We start from the raw sequence: 14,982 nt of genomic DNA, 5'->3' as shown, positions 1-14,982 counted from the left end.
CCCAACCCTCCCCTGCTCCATCCCTAACCCTCCCTGCTCCATCCCTGACCCTCCCCTGCTCCATCCCTGACCGTCCCCTGCTCCATCCCCAACCCTCCCTACCTCATCTCTCCCTCCAGACCTCCCTGATCCTGCAGAGTTGCCCCAGCCAGGCTGGGTTTGCAGGAGCAGCAGCATTCCCAGGGTTAATTAGTGAGAGCCAGCAGCGCTTCACACGTTGGGAATTAATTACGTTTCAGGGATTGTTTCCTTTTGCTAAATGCCTGACTCGTCTCAGGGGTTTTTGTCTGTCCATTTTCTTTCTTGTACCCATCAAATAGGATTTGTTTAAAGTGTCTCCTAAACTGAGCTGGCACCGGGGCTTTAAAAGCTCCTGCTGGTACCCAGAATGTGCTGAGCACCACCAGCAGGTCAGAGAGCACTTCTGTGCTGCAGAGCCTCTCCACAAATGTGGAATTTGAAGCAAAAGATCATTTAATATAGAAATAATAAGCATGGGATGGTCTCCACCCTCACTCCAGTGGAGGTTCTGGAGAAGAGCTGCAGGGACCAACCCAGCTCCATCCTGCCCTGGTGGCTCAAACCAGCTCAAACCACTTTGCCTTCAGCCCTTCTGGGTTTGGTTGTTTTCTCCCAATTTCCAGGGAATGCTCTTCCTGCAAGTCCAGCTCATGTTCACTGCAGTTAAAATTAGCTCAACTTATTTATTTCCTGCTGAGGTGTGACCCAGCAGGACAAGGGCCAGACAGCATTTGGGATTTACAACCTGGCTTTACAGAGCAGCTGCCATCTTCCAATCTCCCCTGCTCCCACTGCATTGTATTCCCATAAATTCCTGCTCACAGGATCCCATTTCCCTGTGCTGAGGTGAACTGCAGTGAACCACAACAAAATGAAAACCTGTCCTGCTATGAACCCCAACAGCTCCAAGCACAGGCTCCTGGTCTTGCCTTTAAATGTCTCTGTTCCAGATCAGTCAGAAGATATTTGCAACAAAATCTCAGGGAGCACAAGAGAGGGGGAAGAGGAGCAGAAATCCCAGGGAAGGCAGGAGCAGAGCTCCAGGGTGATGGGGGAAGGAGGAGCAGAGGCCCTGGGTAACCTCTCCCTGCTGCACCAGCACAGCAGCTCCACTCTCTGACACTGAATGAATTATTCAGTTCTCCTGCTCTGACCCATTCCTGCACAGGTTACAGGGATGCAAACACAGCAGGAGCAGGATCCTCAGCCAGGCAGCAGGCTGGGAGAGGTTAAGGAGTGAAATTCAAGGAAAAACCTCTGGGTGCTGTGGGTTTGATCATAATGACCTTTATTGGAGACAGGTGGGGTCATTTATTATACAGAAGTAACATCACACCATTCTCTTCCCATTTAATTCCTTTTAGTCTCCTTATAAATCTGTAGCAAAAGTGCACTTTGAGCAGTTTTTAATCTATAGTATATATCTTTCAATATTATCTCTCAGTCAGGTATTTTATTTGTAAAAAGGTATCACCAGATATACAAAATACATGTCTAGTGTACTACATTACTTTTTGTATTTACTGTTTAGGTTATTTTTAACTCAGTGCTCTCTTTTTTTTTCATTTTTTTTGCAAGACTCAGTGATGAGAGTCTTCTGGTGGCATCACCAGGAGAGAACTCACAGCTTGTGTGTGGAGAAGGGGAGAAGACTCTTAGCCAGGAACAATTGTCACACAACAGAACAAGATGACAAGAACATTTGCTGCTGTTGAATGTGTCTCTTAAAATGACAGTACTCTGTATAATAAAAAAGAATTAAAAAACCCAATGTCCATATTTTATCTTCTGGAAGAGATGTGCCAGGAGAATGGAAGCTGCACCCAGCTGGAATACAATGGCAAAAGGTTCATTTGCATTTTGAAGGCAGGAGTTAATTGCTAAACATCACCTTTGTGGTCATGAGAGGAAGGAACAGACACAGGCAGCATGAGGAGCTGGGAGATGCTGCTTTCCTGAGGACAGTGTTTTGGTAAAATATTGAATATCCTGCACAAGCCACAGAATTGCATAAGTTAAAGATCCTCAAGAACAACAAGCACTGGGACAGATGAGGGGCTGGGACAGCCACACTGAGGACACACAGCTCAAGGACCCAGCAGGACACACTCCCACTGGGAGGCTGGAGCCAGCTGGGACAGCCTTTGGCACAGCAACAGCACTTCTCCAAAAGAAACTCGCACAAGATTTTCTGAGATTTCTCACCAACTTCTTCAGTCTTTTCTTCCTAGTTATCCTTGAGATTAGAATATACACACATAACAGATAATTGCTTCATTTCAGTCTTCAACAGACCAACCATTTCCCCTGGGAAGCAAGGCCTGGAGAGGTAAAACAATCAGAAGCATTTTGGGGGTTATGATTCCCAGATGGAGACAAACATCACCAGCAATGGCTCAACACTGACCAGGTAATGTCTGCTGGGTTGGTTGGTTTTCCTTCTCACTGTTCATCACCCTGAAGACTCAGAACTCCTGGATTAGTTCCCTAAACACCTTCCCTTGGCCAACCCTTCCCAACTGGTGCTGTTTCTGTGGATTAGCATAGATTCAAAATGCAACTTGCATCAGTTTGCTTGGAATTGAGTGAAAAGTGGAACAGATCCTGCTTCAGAATGAGGGCACTTTTGGTTTATGCAACAGCTCCAAGAAAGGCTGGAATTCCCAACTTTTCTACAGCAGAGATGGTCTTTGACAGCTCAGGGCTGCTCTGCTCCCCTGGAACCTGCAGCAACTGGAGGCAAAACTGCTGCTTGCAAAGGAAATGCACAGCAGGAGAGGCTGGCTGTGGAGACACCTCTCTGCCTTCTGCAGGAGAAACAGAACAGCACAAAGAAGAGTACAAAAAGAAGCAGTGCTGTTAGTGTTCTCTAAACCCAAGAGAATGCACAATGGAGAGGTTTACAATGCTGCAGAGACAAGGGTTTGTCTGCTTTTTCTTTATAAAAATTACAGACTTGACATTTCCAATATGTCTTAGCTTTGTACTGCTTCTCAAGTCTGAGTCACCAAAAATATCCAGCAAGCAGCTGCTGCTCATATCCTAAAATATGCCTTCAGCTGACACTGAATATTGAAATCATTCTGCTAAAATACAGAAAAACGATGGCAGAAACCAAGGTATAGCCTCAGGCCAACTTTAAATGGTAAAAATCCTACAATGCTACTTTGAAATCTCTTCTTGAGTTCATGAACAAATAAGCAGCCGGGTTTCAAGTAGAGGTAACACAGATTTTGGAAGATAGCACGTAAAAAAAAAAAAAACAAAAAAAACCCAAAAAACCCAAAAAAAGCCCAGAAAGAAAACTGGAACAAAAGCTCTTCTTGTTAGGGCAGTTGAGCACTGATCCTCCAGAGGGGGAGGAGGGAGCTCTGCCCTCCCCTGGGTCTGTCCTGGTCCTGCAGCACCACGAGGAGCTGCTCTGCTGGCACACACAGCGTCCACCTGGACAAAGCTTGATCCCTTGTTCCTTGTGTCCATCCTCTGCGTCTCCTGTCAGTCCCTGGACTGGTAGAAGAGGATATATCCAGACTCAGAGTTTTTGGAAATGTCTGATGTTAACCCATAGAATTCTTCAATGGCCTGGGCGTCAATTTTCTGGAAATGAATGGAAGTTTTAATTAGCTTCAATCACATCACCACCCTAAAAGCCTCTTCCCAGATAAACCATAATTCCCAGCTCTTGGGAAAACCAAGCAGTGCTGACATGGTGACACTCCAACATCATTCAATCCAACACAACATTTTTTCCACTTAATAACTTACTGACTACTGAAAAAAAAACAGGAAATGAGGATGAATAATAAACTTTTCAGGAGAGGTGCAGTCCTAAGCTGGACTACAAAAAAGCGATCCATGAAAATGGATCCTTAAAGGACCACATGACATTTTTATACTTGCTTTTCTCATGCTGGTGGTACCTTGCCTGAGTATTTTCATAATTAAATTATTTTATAATTAAAAAAAAAATCAGTAATCAGGTAAGAAGGTTTTTGTACAGATGTGCAGATTGAAAATTCAGCTAAAATAAGTCCAGATTTCAAAGTTATTGTGACCCTTTTAAGGAGAAAAATCCTGTAAGTGCCTCATGAGCTCTGTGGGTCTCATCTAATTATGGTTTTTGGTCATAAAAGAGCTTCCCTACCAAGCAAAGCCTGGAGTATTATCACAAGGTTTGTGTCTAAAGAAAAATTATGATTTGCTGTACTAACAGAATTAAAATCTGCTTGTATTTCAAGCTGGGATTATGTGCAGAAAAGCTGCTTTGCTCTCATACTCCAAGCACCAACTGGAGGGAATTTTAAAGGGTTTTTAAAGATGTCCTGGTCCAGGTCCTGAGCAAAACTGGCTTCCCATCAGTGAGCACAAATAAATAATAAAACATTCCCAGGCACCTGTGCTGCTCAGCACTCCACTGGGATGGAGTTTTTTAATCCCTTTAGGACTCTGGATGCACAGAAATGAGAGGCTGAGGAGGAGAGGACCCTCAAGTTTCCTTTTATTCCCAAGGAATAAAGCTGAGGAAGTAAAGAAATGTTGCAAACACAAGAAGCTCTGGGTTGAACACCTGCCTTGCTCAGGAGGAGCAGAGACCAACCTGTGATTACACCTCAAAGGAAAGAAAATAAAAAGAAAGCTGCAGAAGCCACTTGGAGAAGGTGAGATCTCTGCCCCCTGAGCAGGTTTTGGCATCACCACGAGCTCAGCAGCACTGCCAAACAGCACTGAGCTGGGAGCAGCCTTTTCCCAGCACAAAGAAAGCAGATTGGAGTTTTCAGAGGATGCATCAATTGCAGAAATTCTCTCTTGAAGGGCCTTGTTAAACACATTCTCTTAAAAAATTAGATGGGAAATAAACCCCCCAAACAGATTTTGTCTTTTCTCCATTGAAGGAGTGAGGGGAAGCTGAAATCCCCTGCAGAGGCTGCTGCATTTTCACACCATTTATTAACATAACGTTACTACAGGCTGTTAGAGGCACATTTGAACAGAGATCTAGTGAAAGAACACTCCTCTGCTCCTGCAGTATATTTAGCAGACAAGTCAAACATGTTTTATTTTAAGTGCCAGCTCACTTGCCATGCAATCAAGCCTATTTCCACTACTCATCCTGAATGCAACTCAAACATTTGATCCATATTAATTCATGCCTCAGATATTTTTAGTTTCAGCACGGCAAAACTGACTTCCTCCTTTAATTTCACTATGCACAGAAAACAGAGTGGAGCTGAAAGGGGATTATATAGATTCTGTTCTTCCCATTCTTATTGACCAGATCTACTTTAACCCAGTTGTAACTGTAGAGTAACTACCAGTGGATCCTGTTACTCTAAAGCTACAACTCTTAGGATTCTGCAACCTCAGCTGGCATTAAAAATGATGTTTGCTATGAACTGAGATTTGCTCATTTCCAGACATCTATTCTGGTTCTTTAAACCAAAGGCAGCCCAGCATTCAAATCCCTGAGGGGTTTTTTAAGCAGAGCCATTCTGTGCCTGCCCTCAGGGTGGATTGCTCCAAGGATGGAGTTTCCAGGTAAATTCTGGCACTGGCTGCTCTGTGACAAATGCCAAACTCAAATCAGCCCCACATCATTGGCTCAGGATCCCCCTTGGGCTGAGCTGTCCCCTGCATTTGCTGTTTCCCCCATATGCTGCAGGATGTTTGGGGATCCCCAATCTCCAATTTAATTGAGAGTTGGCCCTCCCATGAAATCCTAACAGACAAATAAATCTGCCTTCCCCACTGCTGACATTTAGTGGGTAATGAGGACAAACTCCTTCCTGCTTGCAGTTTGGAGCTGTTCACTCACATCACTTGCCAAAAATGCAAGAAAGCTTTTTGTATTTCAGGCTTTTCCTGGGTTTTCAGCTGCAATAGTTGTGAACAAGAGCTTTGCACTCACCTTTTCAAACCTGTTTTGTTAGGTGGCCACACCTAGAATTTAAACCCTCCAAAGAGCTTTGTTTTTACAGCATTTAAAAAAAAATTCTACAAAAGATGAACTTGAAAACCAAAAGCAAGCCAGAATTAAAGATAAAAAAGCAACATAAAGGAAAAAAATGTGGGTTTTTTCCCAGAAGAGAGGAACTACATGACAGCTCCTTGGATTTACTGCCCAATAACAGACAGCACATTTAAAAGCCATTTTTGGCACATCTATGGAAGTGTCAACAGTGCTTGCAGATATCCAGAAATTTGGTTTTGCACTAAAAATGAAGATACAACATAGAAGTGACTGACAGAAAACAAATACAGAATAAGAGAATGGTTATTTTCCATCTTTTAAAATGTGAAGTTCATCTCCTGGATGGAAAATACAGAGAATATTTGCATTTTAAAATATTGGGGGGAACTATTTCCAAATTAGGTGACAATTCTGTACTTGGATTATGACAGAAACAGAGGGAAATGACCCCAAAAATATAAAAATGGGAAAAAGGGAACTGCTGACAGCCACACACACTGAGGAGTCACTCCTGATGCTCAAAGCCATGCAAAGATAAAAAACAATTAAAATGGGAATGCCCTACAATTTTATTTCAACACAAGCACAGATTTTGCTATTTAGACACTTAATCAGGCCTTGACCACGGGATCTCCAAGACAAACAAAGCATTTTAATTTTTACAAAAAGAAGCTCTGCTGTGGCATTTGTTCTATGTTGTTCGGTATTTGCTTAATAATTAAGTGAAACCCATGGATGTATAAATATTGTGGATATCAGCCTTTACAGATATGTTGGCAGAAAAGGAAAAATTTGCTTGAGCTGTTTCAACATCATCACTAAAAATAATTTTTTTTCTACAATTTGTTGGTGAAAAGTGACTCAAAAAAAGCGAGAAGCTCTTAAGTGCAGCAAGGAAATGCAAGTTAGCAATGGAGAGGAGCCTAAAAATGGGCTGCAATCAGAGTTTTGGGGTGTTTTGTTGGTTTTTTTTGTTACCCACCTCTACAATGTCATCATCAAAGAGCAGCCAGAAGCCGTGGCTCTTCACGATGGTGATGTAGTGCCCACGGTTGGGGCCACTGCAGGAAAAGGAATTGTAAATTTATCATCCAGGAGCCACTGCCCTCCCCAAAACCACCTCTGCTCTCCCAGCTTTCCTCTGGGGAAGTTTTTGATTTTTGCCAAATTGCTCCAATTAAAATGTTCAAAACCCACGATGCCGTAAATATTTCATATCATCATTCATAGATTTTAAAACCCAAAACTAAAACTATTTCAATCTCTCCTGTGTTGCATTCACCCCTGATGAGTATTTTGACTTAAAATTGAAGTTTTGACTTAAATCTATTTTATTTCACAGCAGGAATTCCTTTAGTTTTCAGTGTGGTTTAACCTGACTTCTGGGAGAGCTCTTCCCACTTTTCTGGTGGAAGTTTCCAATTCACAGAATGGAATTCCTTTGTTTAGGGCAACTAAATAAAACTGAATTTAAACCTAATTTAAATTTAAACTGAAGTAAAACTCTACATGCAAAATATTTCAAACAAGTTCTGAGAATCCGAAATATTCAGAAAATCTCATTTATCTCAAGCCTTTGGTAAATTCCCAGTAAGAATTGAGAGCAGGTGAGTTCCAGGAATCCTAAAAGCCTCACATAGGATAAAAGGTATGAGGGGAAAAAAAGGAAAATCATGTAATAAGCTGAATTATTAATCACCATTATCCAAACATGTAAGTTTAGGCACAGGTATGGCAAATAAAAACTACACAAGAAAATGCATTGCATGAGATCCTAAAATGATAAAAATTATATATAACTATAACTGCACAACAAAAACCTTCTAGAATTATGTGAAGTTTATTTATAATAAATCTATGCATTATTAGCATTTTTCTCCTCACAAAGATATTTCAAAGCATTTATGTGCTGTAAAAACTGGTTATTTTAAAACTCACACTTCCTGAAGGCAGTTAGAAATATTTTTTCCCTTCCATGAGGGCTTTTTTTCTTAAAATGCTTACAAGTTTTTTCCCCTTTGCTTTTAAAAGCAGAACTGAAGCTGCTAAAACTAACATTTAATGAAGAAAATAAGGATATTTTAGAAACCCAGCAGTGCACAGTTTATTCCACATGATGGCACCAGCTTCTAAAGAAAACTCAAGGATTTAGGCAGCAGCAAGATGAAAAACATAATTAAATTCTATTCCAGTAGGTGTTTTTCCAAGATTTCTTTTTGTTCCATTTAGATTTCCTGGAAAGCAGGGTCAGGGGTGGGGGTTTTGTTGTTTTGGGTTTTTTAAATGATTGCTCTTTGCTACAGCTCAAAGAAAGAACTTGTCTGATGTGCCACTGTGCTGATGACACAAAATGACAAATCTGAGCCTGTAAAGTAAAATTTGAAATAGTCAAATGTTGGAACTCTGGATGCTGAGAATTTAAAGTTTTCTGTGCTGAAAGGCACAGAGCCATAAGAGAACACTGCACTTGACCTGAGGCTGTGGAGAAAACTTCCAAAATTGATTGATAGCACTGGGATTGTGGGTGTGGAGTTGGTTAGAAATGTGTAATGTCACAGGGTGGAAAACTCAGTTTGGGGTTTTAGAATATAGAAATAAATATGAAGCAAGATGGAGGTTTTAGGGTGGAGGCAGGTTGTTCTTCTTCACCTTCTTCTTCCTTCTTCTTCATAGGTTTGGGTGATATTTTGTAATTGGACAGAAAAGTCTGCATTGGTGACTTAGAGGGATCAATTATTGGGTTAAAAGGGAAAATAATTTAGGTGTCATTTCTTAATTGGAGAGTTTAGTATTAATAGACTTTGTAAGAAGAGATAGTTGGCTATTTTGTGCCTTCTAATGAAAGGCTGCAGAACTCATGGCTGTGAGGCTGTTTCACTGATAACAAATAATAAACACCTGAGTCGAACATGAACTACCTCCTCAAGTGCCTTCAACCCAAACCCAGAGAAACCAACAGTAAAAATTGTAAAGTAAAACTTAAAATAGCAAAAAACCTACAAAAAACACAGTTTTTTTTTTTTTATCAAAATACTATCAGCCAAGCATCTCCTGCATTACCAAGCAGCATTATAAAGCAGCAGAGGGATGAGAGGAGAATTCCCTGAGAAGTGCAGGGCAAGGCAGGGGTGTGCAGAGGTACCTGCCACAGTGCACCACCACGGCCACCAGTGCCTTCAACCCAAACCCAGAGAAACCAACAGCAAAAAATGTAAAGTAAAACTTAAACCTAGAAAAAACAGAGACTTTTTTTTTAAAAAAATCAAAATACTACCAGCCAACCATCTCCTGCATTACCAAGCAGCATTATAAAGCAGCAGAGGGATGAGAGATTCCCTGAGAAGTGCAGGGCAAGGCAGGGGTGTGCAGAGGTACCTGCCACAGTGCACCACCACAACCCAAACCCAGAGAAACCAACAGCAAAAAATGTAAAGAAAAACTTAAAATAGCAAAAAACCTAGAAAAAACACAGTTTTGTTTTTTTTTTTTAATCAAAATACTACCAGCCAACCATCTCCTGCATTACCAAGCAGCAGAGGGATGAGAGATTCCCTGAGAAGTGCAGGGCAAGGCAGGGGTGTGCAGAGGTACCTGCCACAGTGCACCACCACGGCCACCAGGTCGTACATCCTGTCGGGGTTGGTGGCATCCCCCGAGGTGTTGAAGAGCCTCAGTTCCAGCGGGAACACCACCCTGTAGGACAGCTTGGTGTAGCGGTGCAGCTGGTCCATGTACTTGAACCTCTTCAAGTGCAGAGCCAGGATCATGGGCAGCTTCTTCACCCTCATTCTGGAGCACAGAAATGTGGGAGATAAAGGGTAAGGGTTAGCAAATCATCCTAAACAAAGATTTGTTCAAGAATATCTTCCTTATGAGGAAGCGCCATGAAACGAATCTCATATAATCCAAAATACTGATAGTGTAAAAAAATCTTTTTTTTCTCTCTTAGTGAGAACAGGCAATATTTATACCAAATTATTACCAGCACAACTGACATCTGAATGCAAAACAACTGCAGGAAAACATCAATTTTTCACCCATCAGTGGGAAGAAAGAGCTGGAATAAATCTGTGTTGCTGCTCTGGCTGTGACCAAGTCTGAGGGGAGAAATAAGATTTTTTTGTACCCAGTGCTCCCAGACAAAGCAGATGGGATGTTTTCCAGTGGCTTTAAGCTGATTAATGCTAACTGAGGAAAATGTGGATGGCTGGAAAGAGCAGATAGAAACTCTTCAGGGAGAAACACAGAATGAATCTCCTCATGATGAAGCTGCCATAAAGTTACTCAGTCTCTTCACTTCTCCTTCACCAAACACAGACTTAGCCAACCTCACCTTTTCTTTGCCTGAATTCACCAGAATTTGCCCAGAAATGTAAAGAGAACATCTCCCTCAGGCTGAATGTTTGGCCCTTACCTCTTCTGTGCCTCCTGTTTGCTGCGGCACTGCTCGCAATAGTATTTGTATTCACTGCATAGAGTTTCAGTGTTACTAAATCCCCTGTGGAAATCAGAGAGTGGCATAAGCAGGGATATTCCAGAGCATCCAGGCTGAAAATGCTGAAAATAAACCCCAAACAACACACAGAGGATGAAGCTCCTTTCACTCATGGTGCTCCCAGAGAAATCTGATGTGTATTTGTCTCATTCCTGGGATGCAGCATCGATGTTCAGCTGGAAAAATCTGGAATTTGCACTATTAACTGCCTATTTTCTGGCTAGGAAAGGTAATAAACAGCAAGAAGGTGACTGGGTTTTGTTTCCATCAGTAGCCTTTCCATGTTTTCTTTAGTGGCAGAAATTAAATGTTCACATCTCCAGCCATTAAGTAGCAAAGTCTGGATGATCCTTCAGCTCCCAGCAATTAGAGATCCATTATCAGCTATTAAATAGCCAGATGCTGGATGCTAATTAAATATCCAAGCAGCTGATAAGCCTTGGATCCAGCAGACAAACACATGGAGCAAATGTCTACCAGGAAAAACCAAACTGACCCTTAACATCAGGGCCAGGCAACTGAAATTCAATAAGAATATGAAAATAATCAAGAATTTATTGTGAAACCAAACACTGCATGTTTATTTTTGATAAAGCCTGGCTGTGTGATGTAACAAATTCAAATCTCCATTAAAAAAAAAGTGAAAATCAATCTTATCTGCCACTAGTATTTATTAACTACTAAAACCTTCCAAAACTCACAATATTTTACCTCATGTCAAAGCCTACAGAAAATAACTAATCCAGGTTCTTTCCTTCTGACCAGGGCAGGTATTTTTTCCCTTCCCAAAGAATTCTGTTTACCTTAGACAATGTGTAATTGATGTATTTTGTTCCACATCAACCGAGAGGTCCAGAAAGTCCTCATCTTTGCTACTAACCTTGAAAAAAAATAATAATAAGAGATATTTGGTAACAATTTAGAGCTGGCAGATTTCTTTTATCCAATTCTGGAGTGGAGCAATGTGATTAAAAATAAATGTACACGCACACAAAGAGGCCTTTTCTTGAGGTAAACTACAAGTGATTAAATAGCCTGATGTGGTGTTAAAATCTGAAGAGGAGCATTAAAAAGAAAAAAAAAAGCAATAACAAAAGAAATCCAAAAACCCATGGAAAAAAGCACAAAAACCCAAACACTTCATGAAACATCTCTTCCCCCTTGAGACTTGAAGGCATTTCTGATTATTTCACTGGCAAAGCCAGGATTAACCACTCAGAGCTCTCACTGGAGAGGTTTTAACCACATTCCATTTTCTCTGCAGCCTGCTGCAGCTTTCTGCTGCATTTCAGGGTGTAACAGTCAATACTCAGAGGCAAGGCAGAAACAGGCAGATGGCTCCTCAATTAAATGGGTTAGCAGGGAGGAAAACCATCCTTCCATTTGTGGAACAGTCACACTTCATTGCAAAAACCTTGAGACAGAATCCTATTCATGCCATTTTTAGAGCTTCTCCTCACCACATAGCCATAACTTTAGATTTTAAATGCCTTTTCTGTTGTAATCACTTCTCGGGTTTTTTATTTCTCTCCCCATCTGGGTTTTCATTTTTTGTTAGCACTATTAAATGAGAGCATATGACAAACTACAAATCTCTGGTCTGAAGGTGCTGTGGTTCTAATTCTAGACTTCATGCCACTTTTTTTGCTCTCAAACACAGTGGCCAGCACCAGCACCAGCACCAAGCACAGAATTCCAGTTCAAGCAACTCAGCTCATGCCAGAGTTAAATTAAGAGCAACTCTCATGTAGGAACACAACATAAACTCTCAGCCACTGACACAGGGAATAACATGGAGACAAAAAGGCAGCGTGGGTCAGCCAAGTGCAGCTGCCTCAATGGAAACAGGGAGGAGAAACAGGGAGAACACTGGCTTTTTCTGGGCAACATACCTTAATGAGCACTGGTATGAACATAGAGTCCTAAAATAGGCTATGCTCCATATTTTAATAGAGACAGTGCAATTTCATCTACCCTAATGAATGAAAAAGGGTGCTCAGTGTTAGGGAAGCCAATCCAGGAGCTGGGAGAAAGCTAAGGAGGAGTGGTTTGGTGGTGCACGTACAGCCTCACAGTTAAGACATCTGGTTTCATTGGTTAGTGTTCCTTGGAAGATTTCATGGACCCACGTCAGATCAGCCTTGTCTCCTTCTTCACTCTCAATGCTGCCATTCTGGAGCTTCCCATTCTGCTTCTCCTGCTTCTTCTCCTCTTGCAGCAAGTCAGCAATAGTGTTCAGTAGGTAGTTCAGGAATTCGTGTGCATCCTGCTGCATGTAATTATCAAATAATTCTGGAAAGGGAGACAGGAGGAGAATGAACTACAGACACTTCCCAGCACCAGGTCACTGTGGTTTTTCCCTTCCCTCCTCTCCCCTGTTACACAGCTCTGGTGAGTTTGGGGAGAATTGCACTTTGTTGTTCCCTCAATGATTATCCTCAGGTTGCAAGAAACAAACAGCTGAAAAATATCATTAAGAAAACTTAGCTTGGCCATTTCTTAGAACTGAAGAAACCATGATTGCTTTGGGGCTTTTTGTGTGTTTTTTTTCTTCTTTTCTTTGGAAAGGGAGAGGAATAAAGAAATACAGATGTGTTGCCTTGGGCCACTGATTCATTAAGTCCAGCACCAAGGGGCAAAAATCCCCTACTGGAAGTTTGTTATCTTTTCAAGTTCAAGCAGAGAGGAGAAATCAACAGCCAGAAATGTCCTCACCAAACAGCCCTGGGAAATAACCACCAGTTCTGACCCTAAGGAATTCATCCTGCCACAAATGCAAGGGAACAGGCTGTGAGTGGCTGGGTGTTGCATACATCTTTTATAAAGATTTTTCCTTAAGCTTTTTCCTCCTGAGAAGCTGTGAGGCCTCAGGAACAAAATGTAAACAATGATTATCTGCTGCTGTGGAATGCAACAGGTAAATCTGTGATTGGTCTCATAGAGTTGTTTGTAATTAATGGCCAATCACAGTCAGCTGGCTTAAACTCTGTCTGAGACAAAAGCTTTTGTTATCATTCCTTTCCTTTCTGTTCTTAGCTAACCTTCTGATGAAACCTTTTCTTCTATTCTTTTAGTATAGTTTTAATGTAATATGTATTATAAAATAATAAATCAGCCTTCTGAAACATGGAGTCAGATCCTCATCTCTTCCCTCATCCAAGAACCCCTGTGAACGCCATCACAGCTGGGTCTCCTGTGAGAGTTCATGGGAGCAAGGACCTGCAGTGTGCTTTGTTCCTCTAGGGAGCACCATGCCAGGGTGGAATATCTGGACATGTGCAAGTCCAGAAACACTGAGACAGGACAAGCACACAGGTGGTGAACTTCAGACCACAAAAACCTCCAAGAAACCTGTTCAAACTTGTCAATTTTTACTCAAAAAAACCCCCTGAATTAAACCTTTTACATCCTTAAAAACACATTTAAAAACCATTTCCTCATTTACCATTTTCCTTCCTCAAGCGGGAAATAAATTTCTTGGGTGGGATGACTCCCACCTTCTTCTTTTGTGTGGCAATACTGTTGAAGAGATCAGAGAGGCAGGTCAGGAGGCTTTCCTTCTTTCGAGGCTGCACCTTGTAGGCCAAAACCTTTTCCCGAAAGGGCCGACAGAAATACAGGGCCTGCAAGACGGAGTTGCAGTAGCAGGTATTGCCGAACTGGTCAGAAACAGAACACAGGGAGAACAAAGGCCTTTGCATTAGGGCTGCCAAAAAGGAATCACAGGAAGAGTTCTTCAAGAATGTCACACAGTGAAACTGGAGGAGTCACCTGGCAGAGATCATTTACTAGGGAATACTGCTTGTGGGATGGGGGAAACACTGGTTGGGGTGAGGGGGAAACACTCTGGAATGAGGGAAACACTGGCTGGGATGAGGGAAACACTGGCTGGAATGAGGGAAACACTGGCTGGGATGGGGGAAACACTGGCTGGGATGGGGGAAACACTGGCTGGGATGAGGGAAACACTGGCTGGGATGGGGGAAACACTGGCTGGGATGGGGGAAACACTGGCTGGGATGAGGGAAACACTGGCTGGGATGAGGGAAACACTGGCTGGGATGAGGGAAACACTGGCTGGGATGAGGGAAACACTGGCTGGGATGAGGGAAACACTGGCTGGGATGAGGGAAACACTGGCTGGGATGAGGGAAACACTGGCTGGGATGAGGGAAATATTGCTTGGAATTGAGGGGAAACACTGGTTGGAATGAGGGAAACACTGGTTGGAATGGGGGAAAACACTGGCTGGAATGGGGGAAACACTGGCTGGGATGAGGGAAACACTGGCTGGGATGAGGGAAACACTGGCTGGGATGAGGGAAACACTGGTTGGAGTGAGGGAAACACTGGTTGGAATGAGGGAAACACTGGTTGGGATGGGGGAAACACTGGTTGGGATGGGGGAAACACTGGTTGGGATGGGGGAAACACTGGTTGGGATGGGGGAAACACTGGTTGGGATGGGGGAAACACTGGTTGGAATGGGGAAAACTGG

The 14,982-nt window shown here is 42.3% G+C and overlaps 1 protein-coding gene across 1 annotated transcript in view; it reads right to left on the bottom strand.

Annotated features, from left to right (window-relative positions):
• Nucleotides 1-1,508: 1,508 nt before the first annotated feature.
• LOC102065606 (ubiquitin carboxyl-terminal hydrolase 12) overlaps nt 1,509-14,982 on the bottom strand; it is a 31,086-nt gene continuing 17,612 nt past the window's right edge. The window contains exons 3-9 of the mRNA XM_074551261.1: nt 13,930-14,143; nt 12,550-12,776; nt 11,288-11,364; nt 10,404-10,487; nt 9,581-9,778; nt 6,972-7,050; nt 1,509-3,618 (exon numbers count right to left, since the gene is read on the bottom strand). Coding sequence (XP_074407362.1) covers nt 3,517-3,618; nt 6,972-7,050; nt 9,581-9,778; nt 10,404-10,487; nt 11,288-11,364; nt 12,550-12,776; nt 13,930-14,143 — 981 coding nt within the window. The 3' untranslated portion in view covers nt 1,509-3,516. The remainder of the gene's footprint in view (nt 3,619-6,971; nt 7,051-9,580; nt 9,779-10,403; nt 10,488-11,287; nt 11,365-12,549; nt 12,777-13,929; nt 14,144-14,982) is intronic.

Source organism: Zonotrichia albicollis, chromosome 14 (genome assembly GCF_047830755.1).
Source record: "Zonotrichia albicollis isolate bZonAlb1 chromosome 14, bZonAlb1.hap1, whole genome shotgun sequence".
Taxonomy (NCBI): domain Eukaryota; kingdom Metazoa; phylum Chordata; class Aves; order Passeriformes; family Passerellidae; genus Zonotrichia; species Zonotrichia albicollis.
The sequence above is the reverse complement of the archived record's forward strand: the minus strand, read 5'-3'. Positions and strand labels throughout refer to the sequence as shown.